The sequence below is a fragment of the Colletotrichum chrysophilum genome (assembly GCF_026319265.1).
Source record: "Colletotrichum chrysophilum strain AFK26 chromosome Unknown scaffold_185, whole genome shotgun sequence".
Classification (NCBI taxonomy): Eukaryota; Fungi; Ascomycota; class Sordariomycetes; order Glomerellales; family Glomerellaceae; genus Colletotrichum; species Colletotrichum chrysophilum.
Window position 1 is genome coordinate 25,087 of NW_026517472.1, and position 26,966 is coordinate 52,052.

General features: G+C 51.6%; 7 protein-coding genes across 7 annotated transcripts; 5 read left to right on the plus strand and 2 right to left on the minus strand.

Moving 5' to 3' along the window:
- Positions 1 to 225: 225 nt before the first annotated feature.
- On the plus strand, positions 226 to 4,716 carry COL26b_012664 (NRPS; the record flags this gene model as incomplete). Its single annotated transcript, XM_053185303.1, has 2 exons — positions 226 to 4,390; positions 4,637 to 4,716. The coding sequence occupies 2 exons, from the start codon at positions 226 to 228 to the stop codon at positions 4,714 to 4,716; spliced, it is 4,245 nt and encodes a 1,414-aa protein (XP_053030746.1).
- Positions 4,717 to 5,212: 496 nt separating this feature from the next.
- COL26b_012665 (uncharacterized protein) lies at positions 5,213 to 5,489 on the plus strand (the record flags this gene model as incomplete). The annotated part of the gene is made up of 2 exons (XM_053185304.1): positions 5,213 to 5,448; positions 5,480 to 5,489. 2 exons carry the CDS (start codon positions 5,213 to 5,215, stop codon positions 5,487 to 5,489), a joined length of 246 nt encoding a protein of 81 aa, XP_053030747.1.
- Positions 5,490 to 7,812: 2,323 nt separating this feature from the next.
- COL26b_012666 (uncharacterized protein) lies at positions 7,813 to 8,490 on the minus strand (the record flags this gene model as incomplete). The annotated part of the gene is made up of 2 exons (XM_053185305.1): positions 7,813 to 7,964; positions 8,025 to 8,490. 2 exons carry the CDS (start codon positions 8,488 to 8,490, stop codon positions 7,813 to 7,815), a joined length of 618 nt encoding a protein of 205 aa, XP_053030748.1.
- Positions 8,491 to 12,037: 3,547 nt separating this feature from the next.
- Positions 12,038 to 13,145, minus strand: COL26b_012667 (uncharacterized protein; the record flags this gene model as incomplete). Its single annotated transcript, XM_053185306.1, has 4 exons — positions 12,038 to 12,446; positions 12,511 to 12,585; positions 12,641 to 12,874; positions 12,931 to 13,145. 4 exons carry the CDS (start codon positions 13,143 to 13,145, stop codon positions 12,038 to 12,040), a joined length of 933 nt encoding a protein of 310 aa, XP_053030749.1.
- Positions 13,146 to 16,645: 3,500 nt separating this feature from the next.
- COL26b_012668 (uncharacterized protein) lies at positions 16,646 to 18,031 on the plus strand (the record flags this gene model as incomplete). Its single annotated transcript, XM_053185307.1, has 1 exon — positions 16,646 to 18,031. The coding sequence occupies one exon, from the start codon at positions 16,646 to 16,648 to the stop codon at positions 18,029 to 18,031; it is 1,386 nt and encodes a 461-aa protein (XP_053030750.1).
- Positions 18,032 to 19,093: 1,062 nt separating this feature from the next.
- COL26b_012669 (uncharacterized protein) lies at positions 19,094 to 21,268 on the plus strand (the record flags this gene model as incomplete). Its single annotated transcript, XM_053185308.1, has 2 exons — positions 19,094 to 19,629; positions 20,269 to 21,268. The coding sequence occupies 2 exons, from the start codon at positions 19,094 to 19,096 to the stop codon at positions 21,266 to 21,268; spliced, it is 1,536 nt and encodes a 511-aa protein (XP_053030751.1).
- Positions 21,269 to 21,673: 405 nt separating this feature from the next.
- On the plus strand, positions 21,674 to 25,091 carry COL26b_012670 (uncharacterized protein; the record flags this gene model as incomplete). The annotated part of the gene is made up of 4 exons (XM_053185309.1): positions 21,674 to 22,032; positions 22,086 to 22,208; positions 22,292 to 24,915; positions 24,982 to 25,091. The coding sequence occupies 4 exons, from the start codon at positions 21,674 to 21,676 to the stop codon at positions 25,089 to 25,091; spliced, it is 3,216 nt and encodes a 1,071-aa protein (XP_053030752.1).
- Positions 25,092 to 26,966: the final 1,875 nt, after the last annotated feature.

Here is a 26,966-nt window from a genome sequence, read left to right on the forward strand (position 1 = left end):
ACACACATCCAAGCGGGCGTCATCGCGCTTACGGCACAGCATAGTGGTGCGTATATTATCGGCAGCTACACCTGGCCCATATGCCATGATATCTCTGTCGCAAAACTCAAACAGGCATGGGAGAAGGTATGGAAGATGAACCCTGTTCTCCGGACTCGTGTTTTGTAGGTTTCAGAGGGGATATTTCAAGTTGTGACTGAAAGTGGTTGTGATATACCATGGACAATGGTCGACGATGTTGACAAATCAAGCTTATCAGTTGAAATTGCTGTGGATGGGAAGAGCCCTCTTGTACGCTTGTATCTGAGCAAGGAAGCCTTTCGGCTGGACATTCACCACGCGCTCTTCGACGAATGGTCTTTGGATCTCATTCTGGAGCAGGTTGACAAGGCGTATGCTGGACAATCTCTGCCTTACCGACCCTTTTCACCATTTGTTCAAAACCTCCTTACTCAAGAGCAAAATGTCGCCGCTGATGAGTTTTGGAGAGCAAGTTTCGCCGGCCTACGAACTGAACATTTTCCTCCCGGCAGCAGCATTACGCCCTCCACCGTCGAGAAAGTCATTCTCGAACACACCCTCTCTCTCGACCCTACCTTGACGAGTGCCCACTCTAAATACACACTCTCCACGACTCTCCGTTTAGAGTGGGGTATCATACTCTCAAACCAGACTGATTCTCCGGATGTGGTCTTCGGTGCAACAGTCACGGGTCGAAATGCGGACAACCTGGAACTCACAGGACCCACCCTTGCTACGTTGCCTGTTCGTGTCAAGGTTCCAGGAGACCAAGCCATCCACACGGCGCTGGAGGAAGCGCAAAAAGGCTTTGCCGATATGATGGCACATCAACAAACGGGCCTGTTGCGGATTCGAGCAGTGAGTGGCGAGGCGGCTGACGCGTGTGGATTTCAAAACCTCCTCGTCGTCCAGCAACAGACGGCAAAGATGGACAATCAACAATCCTCACCCAGCAGTATTTTCGAATCTTCGGCAAGCATAGGGGGCTCAAAGTCGCCTGACAACGCGAAGGCATTCGCAAGTTATCCGCTTGTCCTCACTTGCCGCCCCTCTCAGCACTCCATCGCCTTCACCGCCGCCGTGGATCCTACCCTGTTGGATACGGACACCACGCGCGGCATACTGAGGCAGATGGCGCATGTTGTGCAACAAATTCTGTCCTCGACTTCCTCCTGTTCCTCCCCCGAGGCACATGACTTGCGGATCAAAGACATCGACCTCATGCCACGACAGGATGTGGAAAGGTTGCGCAAATGGAATAGCATTCTACCAGCGGGGGTCGAGACGCCCATCCACAACACCATCCGCAAGAAAGCCGGTTCGCAGCCGGAGAAGGTTGCGGTCCATTCTCATGGTTTAAATTTGAGCTATGAACAAGTAGAGCGCTACTCGAACTTGTTCTCGCAGCATTTGTACGCCGCGGGTGTGGACAAGGGGGACTTTGTGCCGTTGTTAATGGAACGCTCTCCATGGGCGCCAGTCCTGATGCTGGCCGCCCTCAAACTCGGCGCAGCCTTTGCCCTGCTTGATCTCTCACACCCTGTCCAGAGACTCCGCACGATGTGCACCGTGCTATCGGCCAAAAGAGTAGTGTGTTTCCCTCATCATCAAACAATGGTGGAGAACGATCTGTTGCTGCCGGAGATTATCTTCGATCCGGAGGTCATCACAGATGTTTCTCAAAGCACCCAAGATGCTCCCGCTAGACTGGCAGAGATAGAAATGGATGCCCCGGCCTGCATTGTCTTCTCGTCTGGCTCAACTGGTCTCCCAAAGGCCATCCAGCTCACGCACCGCGCGCTGTCCACTTCGGCGTATCACCTCTCCACCACCGGCCATCTCTCTCAATGCTCTCGTGTCTTCAACTTTTCCTCGTTTGCATTCGACCTCTCCATCGGCGAACTGTTGTTCTCACTCAGCGCGGGCGCGACGGTCTGTGTGCCGACCGAGGAAGAGAGACGAGCGAACCCGTCCAAAGCCGCTGGAGATTTGGGCGTAACGTGGGCTTTGCTGACGCCCTCCGTGATCGGCCTGCTTGACCCTGAAGAGGTGCCTACGCTGCAAGTTCTGGCGTCGGCGGGGGAGCAACTTACGTCGCAGATTGTGGAGAGATGGGCAGGGACGGTGAGGTTGTTCAACATGTATGCGCCGGCCGAATGTACCGTCATCTCGCACATTTCGCGCATTTTACCAGAAGCAGATACACCGCCGGCGTGTATCGGTCGCAGTCCCGGCGCCGTATCGTGGGTGGCGAGCCAGAACGATCACCACAAGCTTGTGCCGATTGGGACCATTGGCGAACTGCTCGTCGAAGGCCCCGTCGTGTCGTCAGGATACCTCGGAGACGCCAGGAAAACGGATGCTGTGTTTCTTTCTCCTTCGAATCCACCCTCATGGCTGACCCAGATCCGCGGCAAAGCTCAGGGCGGCAAGATTGGCCGGGTGTACAAGACGGGGGATCTGGTGAGGCAAAGAGAAGATGGCACTTTGTTGTTCGTCGGACGCAAGGATGATCAAATCAAGCTACACGGGCAGAGGCTAGAGGTTGAGGAGGTGGAACTCAGCATCACCTCGCTGTGCTCGAGTGTCCACAAGGTGGCGGTGGATTGTGTCAAGATCGCGGAGAAAGGAGGAGGACAGAGAGCGTTTTTGGTCGCTTTTGTCGCGCCGCATGAGTTTGAAGATTGGGGAGAAGTCGGAAAGGAGGGTGGACTGGAAGTGATCCAGGACCTCAACGACAACTTCTACAACACCATCGAGAGCCTATACACCTCTTTCCAGGACACCCTACCCTCATACATGCTCCCCTCGTATTTCCTTCCCTTTTGGAATATTCCCCTCAGCTTGTCCGGAAAAGTGAACCGCAAACTGTTACGGGAAGAATCGACAAATCTCCTCAGCAGCCAGGACCACAGGGAGAAGTACCAACTTCGCACGCGCACAGCACGCGAGCAAGCAGCAGACGGAGAGCAGGTTCCTCTCACGGAACATGAGACCCAAATCCTCCAAATAATCGCCCAGGTGTTGCATTTGGATGCGCAACAAGTGCCCATCAAGGGCAACTTCTTTGGCACAGGCGGTGATTCTATCTCGGCCATGCGTGTGGCTGCGCTCGCTCGACGCAACGGACTTCGCCTGGGCGTCGTCGAGATCTTCAAGCATCAGATCCTATCACAAATCGCGGCTTCTTGCTGTCCAGAGTCAGACACAGACAGCACCACTCCAGACTTTTCGGAAAGCTCGTCGACCACAGACGCCACGTCTCAAGATTCTTCTGAAAGCTTGTCGACCACCGACAGCAACAGTGAAAAGGCCCTGGGATGTGAACTACCACCTGGTCTACCACATGAAGTGGCGCAGCAAGTGGAACTAGCTCTCCCCGCGACAGATTTCCAGACAATGACGCTGTACAACTTTTACTCGCGCTATCTGTGGATTTCGCTTCCGGACAACCCCGATATTGAAAGGTTGCAGCAGGCGTGCCAGCTGTTGACGGAGAAGCATTCGATTCTGCGGACCGTGTTTTACACCACAACCACCACCACCGCCACTGGCTCCATCGTCCAGCTCGTCCTCCGCAGTTTCTCGATGGACCTGAAACATCACAAAGACATCGAGTCATTGGACCAGCACTTCACCAGCGATTCGTTGTCCCACGGGCCCCCGGTCAACGGAGCCGAAGGATTCCAAGTGCAACTGCTCACACTACGTGACAGGCAGAAGAAATACCTGGCACTGAGACTCCCGCACGCCCAATTTGACGGGTTATCTCTCAATGTCCTCGTCGACGACATGTCGGCCGCCTATGATGATAACACTAGCCATTCTCTAGCTCCCTGCACACAATTCTCGGACCAGGTCAAGTGCGTGACAGAAACAAAAACGACACATGAAGCGTACCAAGTTTGGAAAGATGTCCTTGACGATGCGGAGATGACGAGATTGGATGGCCAAATTTTGCGCCGCGGAGATGGCGTGGCGAGAACAGAGGAGGGTGGGGAGAGCGTTAAGGAAGAGTTGAGCGTCGTGACAGCCATGACCGAGACAGCGCCGTTGGTGGCGCCAGCGGGTATCACGATGGCTACGTTGGCGAAGCTGGCCTGGGCTCTCACACTATCAAGGCTCTTCTTGGCAAAACAACTCAACGAAAAGGGGCCGGAATGCGGAAGGAGTGTGGTCTTCGGTCAAGTCATCCACGGCCGCTCACTGTCCCTCCCTTATGAAGACAGGATCGTGGGGCCGTGTCTGAATATCATCCCCGTCCGGGTTCTTCTACCATCCACCACGCCCAATCTGGAGGACCCAGTCAGCACGCGGATGCTTTTGGAGCAGATCCAATCGCAGCACATGGCCACGCTCCCGGTAGAGAGTCTGTCCCTCTCGACCATTACCAAATACTGTACCCACTGGGCACCGGGGACACAGTTTGGGAGTTTTGTGAGGTTTCAGAATTTTGAGGATGATAACGGCATGCGATGTTCTATGAACGGAGAGAGCTGTGAGACTGGGTTGTGGAGTCTGCCCAATAAGCCCTCCAAGACGGCGAATGTATTGATTATGCCGAAGATAAAAGGGAGTTTGCAAATTACGCTTACGGTAGGGAATATGGTGTTAGGTCAACAGGACGCGGATCATGTTGTGGGATGCTTCAGAGAGGTTCTAGAGAGTCTCGCAGGAGGCGAAAAGGTCATGTGAGAAAGTTTTAGTATTTCGACTAGATTCACATTTGACAGTGGGATGGGTTGTTTTATATTGTTGTTATTGTTATGCCGTCACTTATGAAAGGTTTGCCTATCAGACTTTAAGCGTGATTTTAGAAGAGCTTCATTATGGCGCCTAGTACGCCCACATCATTCCACACCCTACGTTCTCACCAATACAACTTTTTCTAACGGAAGGCAGCTTAGAAGTCTCTTTTTCGGTGTGTTGTCTTGTGTGTATCTAGCGAAATCTCTTGTACTGCGATCTGCGGCTAAATCTGCCTGTAGCCCGAATACCTCTGAAGCTCAGTAATGCCGATCGGAACAGCCGGATTCCTCTCCGCTTTTAGGCAGAAAGGTGGGTGGATCCTTAAATCAGACAGGTGAATCAGCTATTAATTCAACACAGAAACCCTAACTTCAGAAATCCATCATCCAAGCACACAACTCTCCAGGAACAATCTTCACGGTTTCCCAACAAACCAGCGAACATGGCGTTCCGCGTCGCCATCCTCACAAATTTCGACCCGGACGAACCAGGTGGGAGCGAGATGTTATCCAGAATCACCACTCTCCTCCGCTGCTCCCGAACAGGTGCTACTGAGATCACTGTCCACGCCGCCATCCGCGGCGATGCCTTCCCGGACCCGTCCGAGTACGATCTAGTGGTTCTGACAGGAGGACCATTCAACCTGTTGAAACACGCCGAGGAGAATGAGAGACCGGAGTGGGTGCAGCGAACACTTGGCTGGATCCAGGAGATTGTGAAAATTCACAATGCAAGTGGGCTCAGTGAGCCAGGTAGTCAGAAGAAGGCCAAGTTACCGGGTATCTGCTGGGGTCATCAAGCCATTTCCTTGGCTCTTGGAGGGCGGTTGGGACAGGTGCCGCCGGAGAGAGGCGGGCAATTAATTGGTGTTGAGACCGTCCCTCTCACTTCTCAAGGCGTTGCTTTCTTCAAAACTGAATCGCTTGTATGGACCTACCTACTCAAGACCCTTCCGATCTTCCTACAAACCAACAGAAAAGCTAACATATGCCTCTATCTTTACTGTAGGACATTCAAAAAAATCACGGCCTTGTTGTAACTCACCCCGGGCCATATCTTACATCTATCGCTTCTGGCTCATCTTCATCTCAAAACGAGGTTCTTCTTTCCCACAGCCCTCCTATTCTCACCTTCCAAGGCCACCCAGAGATGGACGCCGCTCTTGCAAGACTATTTGCCGGGTTTGCGACGGGAGGCGCGTCGGACCGTGCAGATTGGATTCCGTCGGAAGGGCTGAAGGGTATCGACGACGTACATGATGGGGAGGCGATCTTGAAAAGGGTGGTGGCGTGGGCGGACGAGTAGAGGAAGTCAGCGAGGCTGAATTGGGGTCTGCTGAGAGTCGTATCAGCGGACGCGTGTGTTGGACGTAGGCTCCACCTTTTTACCTAGAAGCGGTAAGGCCTTACACATCGATGGTGATGAGTAAGTAAGCTGTAAATAGTATACAGCCAACAAAAGCAGCCAAGAGTAACGTGGGATATAAAGACCTGCCCATCCAGAGTGAAGGCCCGTCAATCATGTAATTAGCCGCTGCATGTTGAGATTGTTGGATTAACGACTGTGTCTGGATAAAGGGATGCTAGAAATGCATTGAATAATATGCAAGAACCGGTGATGATGGGTAAATACAAGACAGAACCCCGCTCGGAACTGGATAGGAGGAAATCCCTCAATCAAGCAGAACAGTCACCTTTTGATCAATGGACCTCAGTGGTATTGCATTAAATCAACATCGTTTGTCCAACAAAAATCAAATACACTGGTCAATTTCAAGATGGTCTACTGGCACAAAGACAAGTGGGCTTTAAATCCCCTGCGTTATCCTCACTTGCATACACCATGTGCAAGAATCGCATCTCGATGAACGACGAGTGATGGTCCTAAATGCTATACACCGGGTCTTAGGTCATCGAGGAAGCCAAAAAGGAGCACCGGCGGATTCAATAATACAGAAGATCACGCTTACGCAAATAACCTTGTGAATGCTGAAAATTAGGAAGTGTATCATCGAAATTCACTGAGTGTCCAGCTAGGGGTGCCCGCTATCAATATTAGCTAAGATCAAGGCCTGCTTGCAAATTCAATAAGGACTCTGGAGAAGAAAAAAATGAATATGAAAGGCATCCAAGTATGGTCGAATGATCACCCAAGGTAAGTTCTAGACATCGCCAGCATATGAGAATGACGAGGTTGCGACGTTATACTGTTCGCAGTTCTCCATTAGCAAAAATTGAAAAACGCACCAATTTGAACAACGTACACTACGCTACGTTAATAGGCGTTTGATGACTTTGTCCACTTCTTCCCTTTTGACTCTCCCTAGTGTCACTTCGATGCCCCTTTTTGATGGATGAACGATTGGCACCCATGGAATAACGACGGGCTATTAGATGTTCAAATGTAGTGGCTATGCATTCATTCCAAAGATATTGAAGCCATTCGAGAGGAACCATCAGGGAGCTCTTTCTGCCTAGTGGGAGTGGCGGGATGCCTTGCTGATGGGTAATTGTACTCTTTGCTGGACTTCACTTCTACGAAGCCCACTGGCTTTCTTTCCATGCATCATAAGCCATTACATTGCGTGGGTAAAACAGGATACCCGAGTCGCCACAAGGGCGCGCGCACTTGGGTCACAGGTACCGGATGATACATAGCACAGTTTTGGTCAGCAACAGAAACAAAATGCCTTGCATAAGCGCTGCATCGGCAGAATGCATAATTGCGCAATACATCAAATGTGTTCTCATAGGTGGTGGACAGTTCAAGTTCAACAATTATATCGCAACGAGAGAATCAGACCCAAGTCAAGGGTGGCGGAAACTGAGGCACCCATAGCAAAGCTTTCTACTATTCTGCGGTAGCGTTGATTCCTTGGTTTCATGCCAACTCACACTCAATCAGACTCTCAACGCCATTGCCAACATCGTGGATCTTCAAGACCGTCAATCCAGCCTTGTCCAACAACGTTTTCCACTCAAGACGAGTTCTCTCTTTACTACTAACAAGGGTTAGCATCATGATATCTTGTCCGGTGTTTTGCTAATCGGCGCCAGTATCCGGAATGCAGTTTTCGTTGACCAGCAACCTGCTGTAACCGTGTTTCATAGCAGCCGTCGTCCTTGCCAAGATCTCTTCGCATTTGATGTCTGGCCAGTCGTGGAGCACGGAATGCATGTAATAAGCCCGCGCGCCTGGGAGATTCATTGAGTCAAACTCATTCGTGTTGTATCAAGGTCAGGCTGAGGACTTACCCTTGATTGGTTGCTCATCGAAAAAGTCATGTCCCATTCTCTCGATCGTCTTATCCAACTTGTCGATCTGGTTGATGACGCTCGGCAGATCCTGCAGGACAAGCCTACCAGGAGCCTTAGGATACTTCTTGCGAAACTCGTCAATGTCGTGGCCAAAGCTACCACCGACATCAACGAGAAGAACTCCATCTTCGGAGTGGTCGAAACCATCAAGAAGGCGCTCCTTTACGGGGTAGAATCCCTTATCCATCCAGCTTGGTCTGCCTTGTCTATACGCGCCCATGTGTTGTGCAAACTGCATATCGCACGGTGCATTAGCGGCAAAGTGGCTGAAGCAGTCGAGCTTTGTGTTATATCCGTATTGCAGAGGGCTGTTAAGAACATCGTGGGGCTCGCGGTAGTTGGTCTTCTTGGCAAACTCGTGGAACTTTGCAAGAGCTTCCATGCAGGCACCAGCACTGGACATAGGTTGGATCATTAGTAAATTGAGGATTTCATGAATGTTTTGGACCGCACTCACACGCAAGGATAACCAGCTCCCATACTTGTGATTGTCAATGCATTGGAGAAGTTCGTTGGTTTGTATTCATCCGGCCCGGTTTCGGTGATGTATTGCATCGCTCCTAAATGCCGCATGATCCTACCTGCTACGCATTAGCACCACATCTGAAGTGAAGTATTCTCGTGAAGAGACATCACACCAAGTAGAGCTGGATCATGTCCGAGTCTGCAAGCGAGGTCGGATACTCGTTGAGGTGCTTGAGTCTGAGCCATCAAGGTGAAGAGTCCCGAGTCCACGGCGTATGTGAGTGCAGTGAATGCAGCGGGCTATACAAGAATCACACATTAGACATGTCTTGAAGGTATAAACAGGTAAAGTTATATCGCACCTGCGCCCAACAATGCTTGATCATAGTCTCTCGCGGAGTCTCCAGGGCATGGACGAGTGATCGTGCGTTTGCCAACATCTTGAGACGAGCAGTGTCATTTCCAGAAGCCACAACCTCGGTCAGACCAGCAATATTCTTCACATGTTGATTGACGCTGGGAAGGTCACACGCGCTCAAAGCAACAGAGATGTCGACCTCCTTGGGTGGTTCTGGTATGGAGCCCATTTTGCGGGTGTGGAAGAAACCGAACACGACTTGGAGTTCAACGTACAGAGAAGACGACAAAGGGGAAGTAAGGAAGCAATGCCGACTACCGAATTCAAAATACGCAATGCGAAGATGAGCTGCTGGTGTGAGGACACTGGCCATAGACCTATCTTTAATGAAACTGAGCCAAATTGACAGCATGGGTAACCATAGTCCCAACTGTCTATTCCTCCGGCGCGACCAGCGGCTTTCCCGGCCAACTCCTGGCCCCGCCCATGATGCTTTAAACCGATCCAATCCCTCTCCCTCCTAGATGACATCTCATGATTTCTAGCCTCTGCTGTCGGCCAGACCCTTAAGGAGCTTGTCTCAAAAGGGCAGGTTGCCGGATATTAGTTGCTATCGGGAGGTGGCGGAGGAAGGTGATGGACCTTGTCGGGACCGTAGGCAGCTTGCGCGATGCTCAAGTTCCGTTGAACTTTCTGATTCGGCGCTCTTGCTGGGTCTTGCTCCAACGCGTTTCCATGAGCTAACACTTGTGTTTTCATCCGTTCCACTCTGATTGTGGTTGAAGGAAGTTTGAGGGGCACCTTCCTATCTCCAGGGGCTACACAAAAACTTGACAAGGGGATTCCAACGTTCCTGCATAGAATGGGCTGATGTTGTTGTTGTTGGTTCAAGAGAAATCACATGTAGTCCGGCCATTGGACGAGGACGCTTTCAAAGTGGAAACTGTCCAGGATCCCGGAACGACTTCCGGTGGAGCTTGCGGATCGTGATCCCCGCGGTTGCGGCCGCAGGCCCGACATGTCCGAGCATTGCGCGTTCTTGATGGGGAAATCTTCACGATCGTGCATGGGTATTTGTCTGTTGGTTCAAGTCGTTCCACCTCCAGGTCATTAAATCTGCTCACCGGAATCCACACACAGGAGTCCTTCGGGGCTAATGTAAGCTTCAGGTCGAAGGATGGGTCACCGGCGTCTGCTTGCTCTGCCACTCCCCCCTAATCGAGACTTATGAATGTTTGGCCAGATTCTCTGCCGGACTGTTGCAGGTATCTCCCTCGTGGCCAGGGGAGTTGGGTGATAGCAGGCTTGCGTCGGAACCTGCACCTTGCTCGTAGGTATGTCGGCATCGCACCAACAGCGGCGGAAAACTGGGTCTCTTCAGTCCTCGCGCGATGGTCCAAGGTCTTTTCCGGTAGCATTATCGGAATTCGTGTAGAAGTCTACGTGCCTCGCAGCAACCTCGAAGGAAAGTTGCGAATGTTTTCCCTCCCTCATCATGTGTCTCGTTTTCTTCTGCGATCGCGGTCGTGAACATGGCTGACACGTCACTAACAAGTCAGTCATCCGCCGAATCTAAAGGCACAAGCATAATAGCAACCATCTGCATCATTGTCGACATCAGCACTCTTTTCGTCCTCGGTAGATTGTTTGTGAGAACCAAGATTCTTGGAAAAGCTCACCTGGATGACCACTTGATGGTCCTGTCACTGGTAAGAGTGCTCATTTATCTAGTAAGAAGCCTCAGACTGCTGACATCCTTTCTCCAGCTTCTCAGCTATGTCACAGTCGGACTCGAGATATGGGCCGTTCAAAGTGGCAACGTTCGCCACGTCGGTACGCTTTCCACAGAACAGCAGTCCGCCGCTGTCTTGTCGACGATTTCCGGCTTCCCACCCAATGTTCTCGCATATACGGTGCCCAAGTTCGCGGTGGTAGCGCTACTAGTCAGGATACTTAACCCGGGAAGGATACTTAACCCGGGAAGGGTCCATCGCATCGTCTTATGGTCACTGGCAACAATCTGTCTGGTGCTCGTACTGTTGTGCATCATCATCCTATTTGCCCAATGCACACCATCACGAGCGCAATGGGACTTTACGATCACGGAAAAGAGCTGCTGGAGCCCCTGGGTGCTGATCGATGTTGCTATTTTGACTGGTGGTACGTGATTATCTCTCGCAGACACTGAACTGCGTCGAAAGATAACATATTTCTGCAGCATATTCGGCCGCACTTGATCTGTACTTAGCAATATACCCCGCCACCGTTCTGATGAGGCTTCAGATGAATATCAAAAAGAAGCTTATTCTTAGTGTTGCGCTGGGCATTGGATCAATGTGGGTATTCTCGACCCAAGCTGTTCATTGCTTCTAGACACTGACCTGTATATGGCAGTTCCTGCTTTATATCGATCTACAAGAGCACGCGGCTGCCATCTCTCGCCAGCAAAGACTTCACCTGTAAGCCAACCTCGAGTCGCAGACGATACCATACTCACTTATTTTAACTAGATGATAGTGCGGACCTTGTAGTTTGGACAGTGTATGTAAAATGATGCTTTGAAACATTATGATGGAGAAGCTAATGTCACCGCAGAGTCGAGGGTAACACTCTCATCATCGCTTCGTGCATTCCCGTCCTCGGCCCCCTCGTCGAGCTGGCCTTGGGCCGTCGCGTCCTAAGCTCGACCGACCGGAAATATCAGAAACAGAGCGATACAGGTGGCCTTCGATCGGGTGGAATCGAGATGGACGGCTCTAGACCCATGAACCGGAATGGACATGTCGTCGGCAAGACCTCAACTGTCATTCAGTCACGGCATGACCGAGACGACGCTAGTAGCCAGGAAAGTATTCTCGTTGGGACCGCTGAGTCGGCTCACAGACCACGCGGCATTATGAGAACGGACGATGTTACGGTATCATTCGACTCCCGAAGCGTAGCGGATGGGAGAAAAGAAGGAAGGTGATGAGCCGAAATGGGATGCCTTCCAGTCACGAGACTAATCAACTGCTTGGGCAGATACGCGCGACGGCGGCTTTGGCAGATTGGGCGCGTACCGAACTTGTTTTGCAGCATTCCTATGACTTTGTTTCATCGTACTTTCTGTCTTGTCTTATATGGTGGCTCAAAAACAGCTGTCAAAGTACTCTCTGACTTGAGGTGGCATCTCGCGGTAGTGCTCAAGCTTTCCATCCACAATCAAGTCCTTCAAAGTCGCCTTCTTGTACCCCTCGACCTCCCAGAGATCTGTTCCAACCATCTGCGCCTGCTGGCCTGTGCCCCATATTTTGCGACAGTACCACGACAGGGTAAACAGACTGCCTGAAGCAAGCCCATCCTCAATCTCTCTGTTGATCTTCTCCAGGCTGTGGTTAGATACTTGAGGTGGCTCTCCGTTCCTCTCCTTCAGCGCATTTGCAACGTCTCCTCCTGTGGGTGAGAGTTCTGTCAAAGCTATGGCCCGATTTTGAATTTGAGCAATTGGCGTCTTGGTGAAGATGGACACATAGGCCGCCGCCACGTAGTCTCTTGTGCTGCAAATAAAAAGATGTCAGCCTCAAGTTTTGTAGCAACCGCATGGCGCAGTTCCAGACTTACCACAAGTTGACTTTAGCCTCAGCGCTGTTGGCGGAGTTGATGAGTCGATTCCCTGATATGTCGACACCCATGCCACTACGAGGAAAGGAAATCAGCACATCAAATCAATTGAACGGTTCACCGCACTCACAGCGTGTTCAGCGCAAACTCTGCAAAGTTTCCGACGAGGACAACCGTAGTTGAGATGCCTGCGGCCTTCGCCGCCCTCTCGACCTCGTCCTTATTCTTGTTGACGGCGATACGCATGCCCTGCTCATCGTAGCGGGCGGCCAAGTCGGATAGCGAGAACAGCTTTACATTGGTCTTCGGAATGGCTTTTACGAAGCCATGCTGTCTCTGAACCCCCTCATGACCAACAAGTGAGCTAGTGAGAATATTTGTCAGTACTCTCGAATATGGCGGCTGCGTCATGGATCTTACATGACGATGTCTATGTCCTTGAGGGCGCCGACTAGACGTTCCTCATCGTTGACATCTACTTTGACCTTCTCGACATCATCTGGAAGGCTGGATACATCTGATCCAGGACGGGTCAGTACCCTGACTGGCGCGCCGGAGGCGATCAATGCCTTCACGATTCGGGAGCTTCCCCAGCCGCGATGGCCATAAACAGCGATTCGGTTGAAAGATGACATGGTCGGCTGGGACAAGTGTAGGCGATATAGATGAATGATCCTGCTCAGATGTGGCTTCGGGCGCAATGTTGACACGGAACATGAGATGAGGGGGAAAGATCCTTCGGTTTATGTAGTTCGTGGCTGAAACGGTAACTAAGACATACATGCACCCTCCTTCCACTTTGCATCGGATGTCCGGGACCAAGAAAATTGGTATGGCTTACGAAGAAATTTATTGGACTCACGATATTGACAAGTAATTATTGACTGGATCACTAGCCACTTTTCGTTTTCGTTCCCGGATAGCCGCTCACCGCCCCACATCGACAGCCAAATGCCAACGTTAAGTGGCTTGCGGATCGCATGTTCTGGGGTAGTAATTGATCTTGATGTGCGATCGTGGTGGAGATTTGGTCCTGATGAGCAGTTTGTGCGTTGAATCCTAGCCTCGGTGATAAATCGATGCTGAACGATCACTCAATGCGGCAATGTTTTGCTTCCGAAATGATACCCACACAATGCTTCGGAAGCCGGGTGCTCGTGGAGTGGCGCCGGAAGAGCGCCTTAGGGCGCAACGAGCTACTCCATCTGGAAGTGAATTGAGGGCACAGTGCCTGTTGGGGTCCTAAGCCTGTTCTCGTACCATGCAACCGCGTCAATCCTCAGCGATAACTCCGGAAATCTTTTCACTGTGCCGTAAAACTGACCGAGCACCGAAGCCCGGCTCCTCGCCGGTAAACGGCCCCACATCTCGTTCAATCCCCGGACACACGTTTCGGCCCCGGTGCTTATAGTTCTCCGGGTCCCATGAAATATTAGACCTAATTCCTGCGACTGGTCGGATGAGGAAAATTGGGCCGCGGGACGTTGAGGCCGATGGCTCTGAGGCGCAGACGAAGTAAGTGAGTTCATCCGATTCTTGAGACAGCTAGCATAGGAAGTAATGGTTAGGCCTCATTGTTTGGCTTGTCATTACTACATAGTTCACTTTTTGTCCCTGAAAAAGACTGCTTCAGAAGTTTCTGTTTCAACTCAAGCTGCACCCAGGATTTGAAGTAAGCGATGTTCATGACGATTTTAGCACCACGACTACGTAGTGGCTTATCTTGATGGGGAGGAATCACCAACCTCGTATTTACAAGGCTGGCAAACTCGACTTTATCGCTACTATGCCCCACCCACCCACGAAGGATTTCAGGTACTGCAAAGGCCGGTTCTAAGTGCGTTTACTCGAAATCCACTGTCAATCAGGCTGTGCAATCAGCGTTACATGCCATCACGCCGATCAACGGCTCATGTCAGCCTGCGCCGCACCGCAATCTCCTCGCTCTAATCCACTGCTGCATTCGTACTCCGCGGCCAAAAACAACTCACCAGAACTTGTTCTGGGCTACCACGGTCTTTTAACACGATGCCATCCGATCCGAAATTGCGCGATAAATCCTTGGCATTTTACGGCTGAAGATAACGGACGCTAGCCGCTATGTCGCGTGTGAAAAAAGCAGCTGCCTGGCTTAGGCAGGGATAGAGGTCTCATTCTAATCGTCTCAAACGAAAGGGCCACAGCCTTATGAACAGGCGCCACCGGTCCTTACCCTCTCACCCGGAATTTGGAAGAAGCAGGCACGCGGTCATTGTTTCGAGATAAAGAATCTTCACCAGGACACAGAAAGGCAAGAGATGCATTTTTTCGGGGCTTGTTCATCGCATCACATGGACTGCTAATGATCCTTCAGCCCCCAACAAAGTTTGGCGAGGGCGGGGGTTAGGTCCCAGAGGAGCCCAGCCTGGTCTCGACGCCACATGTCTTAACAACCTTAGCTTAATCGAACCCGCCGGTTTGAATAGCACGTTCTAGCAAAGTCTGTTGGTAACTCCCTGTCTTGAACTACGCAGGAGGAGTGCCGGGTACAGGAGCCGCTCGACTGCCTAAATAACTCATAGAAAACGTTACTAATTGAGACAAAGCAGTTTAGAATGTGGAGAAGAATCGTTGTTCGCGTTTCATTGCCATGATCCATGACGTCCTGAATCATAGCTCATCGACTGCTGGTGAAGTCGCACGTGGATGATTATTCGAAGAGGCCTGGTCCTGCAATTGCACCACAGAGATGCAGGAAACAGTGGACCGGTAGGATGCATCACCACCCACTCCCCGGCCCTCTAAAGGCCGAAGGCTGAGAGTACACTAGCCTACATGTGGTAGCCAACCCGGACTCGCATTCCCGCATGCCGCCGTAGCCAGCCTGATTTTCCATCATGGAAGCAGAATTTAACATAAGAAAACCCCATTCGAAAGAGCCTTTTTCTTGTTCCGAAGAAACCTGCAGACTTCTACTCAATGCATTGTTGCCAAGATGGCCTCGCATTCTGATCCCATGGAACTCAATCAGCGGTACACCCGTTTGGGGAATGCCACGCCGTCTGATGGAGAATTCAGTCCAAGCATCGTCTCTTATGACCCGATAGAGCCTGCACCGGTACGTCGAAGGCCGCTTCCAGCAGGTGCCAGAACTACGCTTGAGGAGCCGCTCTTGCTTGAGCAGTCCCCAGATCCTCGCAACAGCATCGACGTCAGTTATGAAAATTCTCAACATCGTTTCTCAGACTCGACACTGAAAGACGACTACATAACGTCGGTCCATCCTTACCATAGCCCCGGCCTAGACTGTGTCGGGAAGCAAATCACCTACGACCCGAATCTCAAACCAAAACCAATCACCCGCACAAACCTACCCCGCTATCTCAATGGATGGCTTATCCATATCCCGGCGCTCGCCTCCACCGCAGTCATCATATGGATCAGCTGGGAAGATTGGTACTGGTTCCCCATGGAAGGGCCCTGGCCTAAACTAGGATTCACTGCCGATGTCATGAACAACATACTTCAGCTGCCCGCCAAGATCCACGAACTTCTCATCGTTGCTTCGTTCTCCTCCATCGCTATAGCAATGCTCCGTCGCCGACTGATTGGTGCCGGCGTGAGTTTGGGGTTTCTTACCGGCGGTTATCGAGTTGGCGACATTCTCTACCTCGCTTCAAAGCCGTTCCGTCACTCTCAAGACCTCAAGAACCCAATATCTTGGGAATTTATTATCGCCCTTTTCCTTGTCTTTGCCACTCTCATGTCCACAGTCGTTGGGCCTGCATCGGCCGTCCTTCTTGTTCCGACTCCCGGATGGTTTCCCTTGGCCCATTCCCTAGCGTTCAGCAACCTTTCCGACCGCTCGCTGCCGGTATTTTACGATTCGATCCCGGAAAGAGTGTGGCCGCACACATTCAATGCAACACCAGACATATCAGAATGCAAGACTATAGATGGAATGTACGAAGCATGGTGTCCGGCTGGTGGCTATTCGGAAATATGGAATTGGGCCGAAAGCTACGGCGCGACCGATTTGAAGAACAACCTCACGTTCCAATTTCCCACGACAGATGTACGACGACATTTGGTACACGTCGAAGCCGATGGTAAATACAAAACTGTCCTCTCAACCACCCCGTCCAACTTCTTCATGATGGGGCTCGGTCTCATCCAGAAGTACATTGATGGCCACAATGTTGGACTTGTACACAGTAGCTCCCGTTACGAGCTCACGCCCCGGCTGGTTAACTACACGCACCCCAACGACCGAGAATTGGACAGTTCAATCTATCAGCCCATGGTGCAGTCTAAATGCAGGGTTTACGAAAAACAATACTTCACCGAGCCGGGTCAAAGCATGACATATCCAACGGAGGCCATGAATTGTTTTGGCGACAGAGACTGCGAGAAAGTTAGGGACACTCCACCGACTTTCAATGAGAAGTTTCTGTTCACCGAAACCGAGGAGGATGAGACGATCTCCACTGAGTACACTATAGAGGGTGGCAAAGTAAGCTCCGTGGTTCTCATCGCCGGACAAGTTCCAAACACAGATGATCACACGAAGGACATAGCCTACACCTGCAGCCTTCTAGCCACTTGGATCCCCTCGAACTTTTCCTTGGACCCTGCAGTCAGCGATGTTCTGTACTCTAGCCTGAGTAATGCAAAGACACTGCGGTCAGTCTATAACCAGACATCGGTTGAAGAGGCCCGCGTCATCAGGTTCAACCGCACCTGGCTTCCGTACCTAAATCCTTCGTACGAGATGACGACTGAAGGTGGCATCAGCTTTAATACCTCAGCCGTGCTCAGAATTATCGACCTCATCGGCGGCTTAGGTTCCAGGGCCAGCAGTTCCAGGAAGTGGCCCATCTATGATAGAAAGGCAGAAGACGCGGAGCTCTTCCTCTCTAAGGTATTCGGTGTCTACCTTACTGAGGCTTTAGCACGCACGGGAATGGCTAGGTCCATGATGATGATACAAGAGGGCGACGACGAAAAGATGCAAGGCATCGATTTGAACACACAGTACACTAACTCCGATGGAATGTTCAACGTCGAGCTGCTCCATTCAAATCAAACTCAATGGAACTTTGGCAGGGGTGTTGATGTGAGGAACTACACTCTTCTGAATTTCGACTTCGACGTCAGGAGATACGGATACGGAACGGGCCATCAGCGGAAGACCGTTACCTTCGCACGGGTGATGATGTACATCTACCTAGCAACGGTTGTGCTCTACGCCCTCACAGTCGGCTTTGCACATGCTGTCGAGCTGACCGGTAGGGGAAGGAGGCTACGGGTCCTCAGTGTAGTGCCGTGGGCGGACCTACAAGACCTAATCGTTCTTGCACTCAAGACGCCTCCTCCCAGAGATGCCGACCTTGCAGACGCTGGCGCGGGGGTCAGCTCCCCTAGTGTGTGGAAGAAGACTGTGAAGGCTCGAGCGGATGAGCAGCATAATGTGCAGCTCGTGCTAAACGACGAGCCGGGGATGGAAAGGTTGGATGTCACTGGGAAAGAGAAATACTTTTGATGGTTCCCGCTGTTTCGAGATTTCGTTGATTTCCTCACTTCAACTCCGTCCTGTTGTGATTCGTCACTACTAGGTATGAAGCATCAACGTGCGCTAAAGGAATTAATACTAGATAAACTACACAACTAATCACCCTCTTCACAAGAACTGTAAAAAGCCATGACGCCAGGCTGCATCAAAATCACATCTAATGGCCATATTCCCTTAGTATAGTCACCATGGGTCTAATTCGCAGCTTGAAAAGGTAAGTTAGTTACGGGAATTTCCTCAAGTCTGGGCATTTCTACCTCTGATTTTCCTTTGCCTACGTTTTCCTGCACAGCATTGGTTTTTGAAATGTGACCGATCTGAATGCGCGGGCGGACATGGTCCCTGAATCACAGGTGGATAGACCACGCTCTCTAGGTATGAGGCCGTTGGATGGTGAACGCACGGAAGTGGAGTAGTGATCTGGATAAGTACCAATTAGACTCATCATGAGAGACGCAACTCGGAAGTAAATCTGCTCACATCACAGTTGCTAATGGATTATTGCAGAGAAACAACAGTCTGAGCCGATCATCGGCTTTGTAACGTCACTGCATCGGCCCAGTTTCACACGCCGCCCAAGGGTTACCGCATTTGAAACGCTCAATCATTCCCCTGCCTGAGACTTAGTCACCAAACTTGACCTCACCGAGCCCTCACCGCGACCATTTAAGGAAACCTGCCCCAAACCCGACGGCTCAATTCCGTCTCCCTGCAGGAGAGCATGTAGGGATGCCGATCGTAGGCGTGCCTGCACAGTCTTCGCACTCGCACCTCAGCGGCTCGCCTCGCGAAGCGACGGATCCCGCGAGCCACAGGAACAGACGAAATGACATCAGAAAGCAACCGAATTGTCGGAAGTCCGTTCTCGTGCCAAGGGACAGGGCAGCGATCGAGTCACGTATGCGACCCTGAGGTTTCTGAAGCTCGATCTGACAGGTGATCTCGGACCGAGAGCCTGGCTTAAAAGGTGATGCATCCGCAAATCTGCGAACCGTTGGCCCACGATCAACCTAAATCTCATCTCGATTCACCATGAAAGAACCCACGCGCAAGCTGAGATACAACGTTGCCACTTCGGTGGATGGCTTCATTGCGCCCCCCGATGGGTCTACGGACTGGATTGTGATGGACTCGAACATCGACTTCGACGCGCTGTATGCACAATTCGATGCGTTCCTGATGGGCCGCAAGACGTACGAGTGCATGTTCGCCATGGGCGAGCAGAACCCTTTGCGAAAACAACCAAAAGAAAATCTCACCGTCTTCAGTCGCACCCTGAAAACGGAAGATCATCCCGCCGTGACGGTCGTGTCGAAGGATGTCATCGGGCACGTGGCGGAGTTGAAGAATGGCGAGGGCCGGGACATTTGGCTGATGGGCGGGGGCGAGCTAGCGGGCTTGTGCCTGAAGGCCGGAATGCTAGATGCGGTGGAGGCGGCGATCATGCCGGTCATGTTGGGGAAGGGGACGCGGATGCTTGAGGAGGCATCGCTGATGCCCCACGGCGGATTCAAGTTGGAGATGGTGGAGAGCAGACATCTGGACGCGAGCGGGATCGTTATGTGCAAGTACAATGTTAGCAGAGGGATGGCCTGCTCACTTGGAGAAGCGTTGACATTTTGCTGATCCACGGATGGACAAGCTGAGCAGAGGCAGGGATTACAGTTGACTGAGGAATACCCCAAAAGTTGCATCTTCAACCTTACGAGTATCTAAATATTGAACAAATTAACAATTTCGTCTTGATCGTAATTGCAGCTGGGAACGATGAGAACGATCGATGACTTGCATGTTCATTTCTCAACATGGCCAATCCCGTGACAATTTGATACTGCCAGCACGTAAAAAAGGACTTTTGTACGATCCGTACCGCGCGATCACGCCACGATTTATAATCGAGGTCACTAAGGAACAACCTGAAGCCCGATTGTACTTCGAGTTTGTCAGTCTTAACCCGTCGGATAGATTGCGGGTCTGAAGGATTCTGGTCGCCTCCGATGACCGTGTAGGATAGGCATGACAGCGAGCTTAAGTCCGCCGCGGGCGATCTTCTTAGCTCCGCTAAAACCCCAGTTACCGTGGTAGTATGATCGCATACAGCATCATCTGGCGTCATGTTAAATAGACATTTCCATGTCGTGTGCACCTTCACAATCATTCATTTCACACCAACCCGCCGGGGAAAATCTCACCATGTCTCCCAACAGCAATCAACAGACGGTTCTCATCGTAGGTGGCACCGGTAAAGTTGGCCGGCAAATCACCAAGCTTCTGGCCAACACCGATACCCCCACCTACCAGTCCTCCCGGAGCGGCGCATCCACCACGGAGCCGGGGGCCGAAAATGTCAAGCCGATCGCCTTCGACTGGACCGATGAGAAGACATGGGCCGCGGCCTTGAAGTCCGGCGCAACAAGCGTCTTCCTCGTAGCGCCGCCCGTGCTCGACATGCTGCCCCCAATGCAGTCCTTTATTGACCAGGCACGGCTGGCTGGAAAGGCCAAGCGCTTCATTCTCTTAAGTGGAAGTCCGATGGAGGCAGATATCAATGGCCAGGGGATGAGTCGGCCGCATGCGTACCTGAAGGAGCTTGGTGACAGGGGTGAGGTGGAATGGGCCGCGCTGCGACCGACATGGTTCCAACGTGGGTACAAGTCAACTGAAAAAGATGAGATGGGTGCTAATGAAATGGCAGAGAACTTTGCTGAACAGCTGAATCACATTAATTCCATCAAGGACGAAAGCACTGTCTACTCCGCCACCGCAGACGGAAAGATTCCATGGATCGCGACCGAGGATATTGCTGCGTGCGCATTCCAGCTGCTTCTCCAAGATGACGCACCCAACGACGAATATCTACTGTTGGGGTCGGAGCTACTAAGTTACGATGACGTATGTGTTCAGCAGACTCGTCGGCAGAGGTCATTGATGTCTAACTTTGGTGTTCAGATTGCCCAAATTCTAACCGAAGTGCTCGGTCGCAAAATCATTCACAAGAACCTCTCACGAAAGGGGCTCGAGGATCGATACGTAAACTACGGCCTGCCGCAGGACTACGCGGAGATGATGGGTGCCATGGACACGAGCATCAAGAATGGGAGCGAGAACCGGACGAATAGCGTCGTCCTAGCAGTGACTGGTAAGCAGCCGAGGAAGCTCCGCGACGTAGCCAAGGAGCTGAGGAATGTTTGGGTGACGGAATCGTGATCCGCTACGTAATTGGCGGGGTTGGCTGTGCCTGAAATGAAGCGTCTCGGAGATCTGCAAACGCTCGCGAGGTGAAATGCCCCATTCGCAGACAAAGATGCCTATTGTCTCGGAGATTAGGCCACATGGAATTTTGACCTAGCTAGAAAACAGAGTTGGGAATTTGAGAAAGGTTTTTGTTTTCAGTCAGCGACAGCCAGTGTCCGTTTCCAGCCGAAATGTTCGCACATGCTTGTGCGGGGGACCCGCGCTAGGTTGAAACAAGTCATGAGATCACAGGTGCTAGTCCCCAGATGTGTAATTCTGCAGGGCGAATGGACCTCTTTCTTCACGCTCAATATTGCTCTAGAAGTTTCATCCTCAATTTGGCCATGAGATAAATCCGCAAACTCGAATATCGTCAACATGGAATCCTCGTTCGTAGACATTGAGGATGATCGGCCGACAACCCCTGGGACCGGACCGGAGTCCGGAGGGGAGAGGCCGAATCCACTAACGTACCCGAAAAGCACCAAGCCATTCAGTCAGGACCTGTTCGAGAGCCCAACAACAGAGTATCGCGGGTGCCCATTATGGGCATGGAACGGGACGTTGGAAAAGAAGAGGCTGCTGCGCCAAATTGACTACCTCGAGGAGATGGGCATGGGTGGATTTCACATGCATGTACGGACCGGACTTGATACCGCCTACATGGGCCCGGAGTTTATGGATCGGGTGCGGGACTGCGTCGACCATGCCGAGAGCAAAGGCATGCTCGCCTGCTTGTGAGACGCATGTGACCCAATGACGATGGGTGGGATTGCTGACTCTGGTTTAGATACGACGATGACCGATGGCCGTCTGGGGTTGCTGGGGGCAAGGTGATTGAACAGTACCCCGAACACAAGACTAAGCACATCTTGTTCACGATTCATCCTTATGGGACGGTCGACTTAGGAGGGTTTGTTACCTGAGAGCTGGTGATGAAAGCCGGCTGACCTCCTCTAGCGAATGTTCTCCAAGTTCGGCAAAACCATGCCGAAGTGAGGAGGGATACCTCCTCGCGAAATTCTCAGTTACTCTGGATGAAAATGGACGACTCATATCAAGCCGCAAGCTGGATGATGATGAGGATGCCGATCCTGGGGGTAGGGTATGGTACGCCTACGTCGAGCACAATCCGCCGTCACCTTGGTTCAACGGCCAGACGTACATCGACACGATGAGCACTGAAGCCATGGGCCGCTTCATTGAGAGCACTCATGAGGTGTACAAGACTGCGGTTGGAGACAGGTTCGGCTCGACGGTGCCGTGCATCTTCACGGACGAGCCCCAGGTTGCCATCAAGAGTCAACTATCCAGCCCTGATGGCCTCGAAGATGTCTTCATGCCATGGACGCAGGACCTGCCCGATACTTTCAAGGATGCGTTTGGCAGCGACGCCAACCTGATCAGCGGGATTCCAGAGCTTTTCTGGGACCTTCCAGGAGACACACCAAGTTTGACACGCTACCGCTTCCATGACCACGTAAGTGATCGCTTCGTCACCTCGTTCCTTGACCTTCTCAGCACCTGGTGCAAGAAGAATAAAATCCTTTTGAATGGTCATATGATGGAAGAGCCGACACTCCGACTACAAACAACCGCCCACGGCGAGGCCATGCGATGCTACCGAAATCAGTCACTGCCCGGGATGGACCTCCTTAATGACGGGGTAGAGTACAACACCGCGAAACAATGCACCAGCGTCGCGCGCCAAAACGGGATACGCGGGGCTATGAGCGAGATCTACGGCTGCACGCACTGGTACTTCAGCTTTGAGGGGCACAAGGGCTGCGGAGACTGGCAGGCCGCCCTCGGCATCACGTTCCGAGTACAGCACTTGAGCTGGTACAGCATGGCGGGCGAGGCAAAGCGGGATTTTCCTGCGAGCATCAACTATCAGAGCCCGTGGTACAAGGAGTACAAGTATATCGAAGACCACTTCGCCAGAGTCGGCGTCGCCATGACCCGCGGGCGCGCCGTGACGCGAGTGGCCGTTATTCACCCCATCGAAAGCGCTTGGCTTTGTTTCGGACCTAACAATAGTGGCGATGACGAACTCGGGCGACGGGATCAGTACTTCGCTGAGTTGACGAACTGGCTGCTTCAAGGGCTGGTCGACTTTGACTTCATCGCGGAGAGTCTGTTACCCAGCCAGATCGGAGAGGATGTGTCTGCACCACTGAAAGTTGGCCATTGTAGTTACGATGTGGTCATTTTACCTCAGCTGAGAACCATTCGCTCAACTACGCTCAGCATTGTCAAGAGGTTCGCCGCTGCTGGGGGCAAGGTCATTATCGCTGGTAATGGGCCAAGCCTAGTTGACGCCCAGGCCGTATCCCCGGATTTGAGCCTGGACATTGAGCCCTGTACGAAGTTGGCATGGGATCAGGCTGAAATATTGAACAACCTCTCCGAGAACCGGGATGTGGCCGTTGAAGTGAAGGATGGAAAGCCGGCACAAACTCTGCTTTATCAGATGCGTGAAGATGGCGAAGAAAGATTTGTCTTCATCTGCAATACGGACCGTAGCAAGCCCCACGATACCACGGTCAAGATCAAAGGCGACTGGGAAGTTGAAGTCTTGGACACATTCAAGGGCTCAACGCATCAGCACAAGGCAGAAATTGACGGAGGCTGGACAGTCTTCGACCACAGGTTTGAAGGATGTTCCAGCCTGTTGCTCCGTTTATCTGCGGTGCCAGCTGAAAAGCTCTCCTTCGTCGATATTGCCGGCGCTGTGACTTTGTCACCACCGAAAGCGGAGTCAGTCGAGCTGAAACTTGAAGAAGTGGTGTTGTCCGAGCCGAACGTCTTGCTATTGGACTACGCCTGCTACAGAATTGACGACGAGCCATGGGAAGACTCAAATCGCCAAGAGATTCTCAAGATTGACAACGAGATCCGATCTCGGCTACGACTGCCGGCAAAGGGCATGGCATGGAAGCAACCATGGAGTATCCCCCCATCAAAACGCTTGCCAAGGGTCTACGTTGACCTCCGCTTCGAGTTCGAATCAGAGCTCATTATCAAAACACCTACATACTTGGCGATGGAGAACCCCGAAAACGCCAGAATTACAATCAATGGCCACAAGCTGCCCGTATATGACGCGAAGCTGTCTTGGTGGGTAGATGAGGACATCAAAACTGTGCCGGTGCCGAAGAGAGCCGTCCGCAAGGGAAAGAACGTCATTGAGCTCAGTATGCCGTTTGGTGTGTTGACGAATCTTGAGAGAATTTACTTGCTGGGCAGCTTCAGCATAGATCTCAAGGACAAAAGGCCGGTTGTGCGAGAACGTCGACAGAGTTTAGGCTGGGGAGACGTTGTTACGCAAGGGCACCCTTTCTACGCGGGCAACGTGACTTACAACTGCAGCTTCTCGCTCAACAAGACATCGAATGTTACTCTTTCGATTCCACATTTCGCCACGCCTGTTGTCAAGGTTCAGTGGGGCAAGGAGCGAAGCGACCACATTGCACTTCAGCCCAGGACACTGAGCCTGGGAGAACTAGAAAGCGGAAAGCATCATATGACCATCACAGCCTTCGGGTGTCGGTACACCGCTTTTGGCCACATTCACTTGGCTGATGGAATCGCGGGGTGCTTTCCCGATCAATGGCGAAGTAAGTAATTCTACACAACAAAATGCATTCGTATTCTTGCTGACAAACACAAAGGTGGTGGTGCAGCATGGAGTGACGAGTACAGGTTGAAGCCCACAGGAGTTTTGGAGAAGCCGTCTCTGCGAGTTGAGCCAAAGGCCGATGCCGGAGAGGACTGGGTTGTACTGGCCGAATAGCATGAGGGGAAAAGAACATTAGCTAGTGTACTGTTCAACGGAAAATACACTTTAATCTAATGATACTTGTCAGACTAAAGAAATTTCACTGTCTCTTCGCACTTGTTACGCTGGTCCTAAACGTGATATCTTGTGGTATGGAGTTTGATTATACGTCTTGTTGGCTGCGGACGGCTTTATCTAGACACCGACGACAACATGAAGGGGGCGTGTATCGTTTACCAAGGAAGATGTCTGATCTGTCCAGCCACAACCGAACATGTCGTAGAACACGCCTTTCCATTGCCTGCAGCATCCTCAATTACCAAAAATAGCATTGCCCATGAGAGCAGAGGATAAATCTCTGAATGATTCACCCCTGAAGGGCTCAGGCAGTTGCCTGATCCACGGCCCCATTCACTCCACAACCCCCTAGGCAATCAATCTGTTGCAAAACAATATGATTAGCCCAATGTATGATGAAAATTAAGGTCAACACCGGAGAAGGGGGTTCGATATTACCTTCACAGTATCCTGCTTCAACACCAGTGGTCAGTGTGGTTCGGCCAAACCGTCTTTGGATAGCTTACCCGCCTGTATGAATCAACAGTCCCAGTGAAGACTCCACCGGCGCTGTAAACGCTAAACCAACAAGGGTAGCAACAATGAGGGCAATGTAGCGCATAGTGAATGTTCTGATGGGGTCGTGAGAATGATTGGTCTGAGTGGTGTTGTGATAATGTTCTGGATGGCATGTGAAGCTTGGTGACAGTTTGTGAGAAGATGGAGACATTTTATACGCAATTCATCAGGCCAGTCAGACAGTCACTTCTCATTTGACCGGCGTCCTCTCATACTGTGGATTCTCAACGAAAGCACTTCGCAGACACGAGCGAGCCCTGTTGACAAGGTACATGAATAAGTGCCGTTCGGCTGGCCGAGGTCTGCCTACGGAGCCTGGTCTCCTCCTGGCCAGCTATCATGGTCCTTTAACCGAAAACGATGTATGAGCACGAATACCATCTCCAGAAATAGGCATGTCCTGTCGTCCCCGGTGTCTCAAGCTGTGCCCGCGGCAAGGCTACCATTGGCTCACTTATGGATCTGATAGTGTGGGTTCAGAACACCAGCCTCATTCGCCTCGTTGCGCTCCACCGAACGAACTTAAACCGCCTAAGCGTTTTAACTGGTCTCGCAAGCTAGAGAAGCGGGCAACAACATCAAGTGCAATCATCACCGCATCCAAGAGCAAAGGCTGTGCACATCATCCGCTGGAAGCAAGCAGAGTCATGTTCAACTAGACTCATGTTCAACTAGATCACACGTATGATGACACTGGGAAACGCTCGTCGAAGGGATAGTTCAGGAGGGGACTTAAGGACTATTACCGGAATGCAGCCTAGTCGTAAGCGTGTCTGATTTAATAATAACAACGTCGGGGAACAATTTCTACTCTCGAAACACTGAAGCGGTCTAATTTGTAGAGACAAGCTTGGGATTGCTAAGAAACGAACCTGGCGGGAAATGTTCTTAAGTAGTACACAGTCGGTTGATGCTGCATATTCACCTGCCTGTTGATTTGAAGAAAGTGAGTCCAAAGTGAGCCACTCCAAATCAAGCATTGGACACCAGAAAACAAATATCAAAAAGAGCCTTGGAGCCAACTCAAAGTCGCAAACCTCGACCGACGGCAAGCTTTGACTAAGGAAGGAAGATTCTCTATTTTCATGGTGGTGACTTAGGAAGGCACTTCCTTCCCATATGTCAATCGCAGCTTCCCGAAAACGAGACAGCCAAAGCCAGACAGGCAGGTACCTTCCCACGAAAATCTTTTCTCTTGCCGGGCAGGTAGAGCTTCTTTTGTAGTTCCTTTCCCCCCCCATTGGACTCAACGAA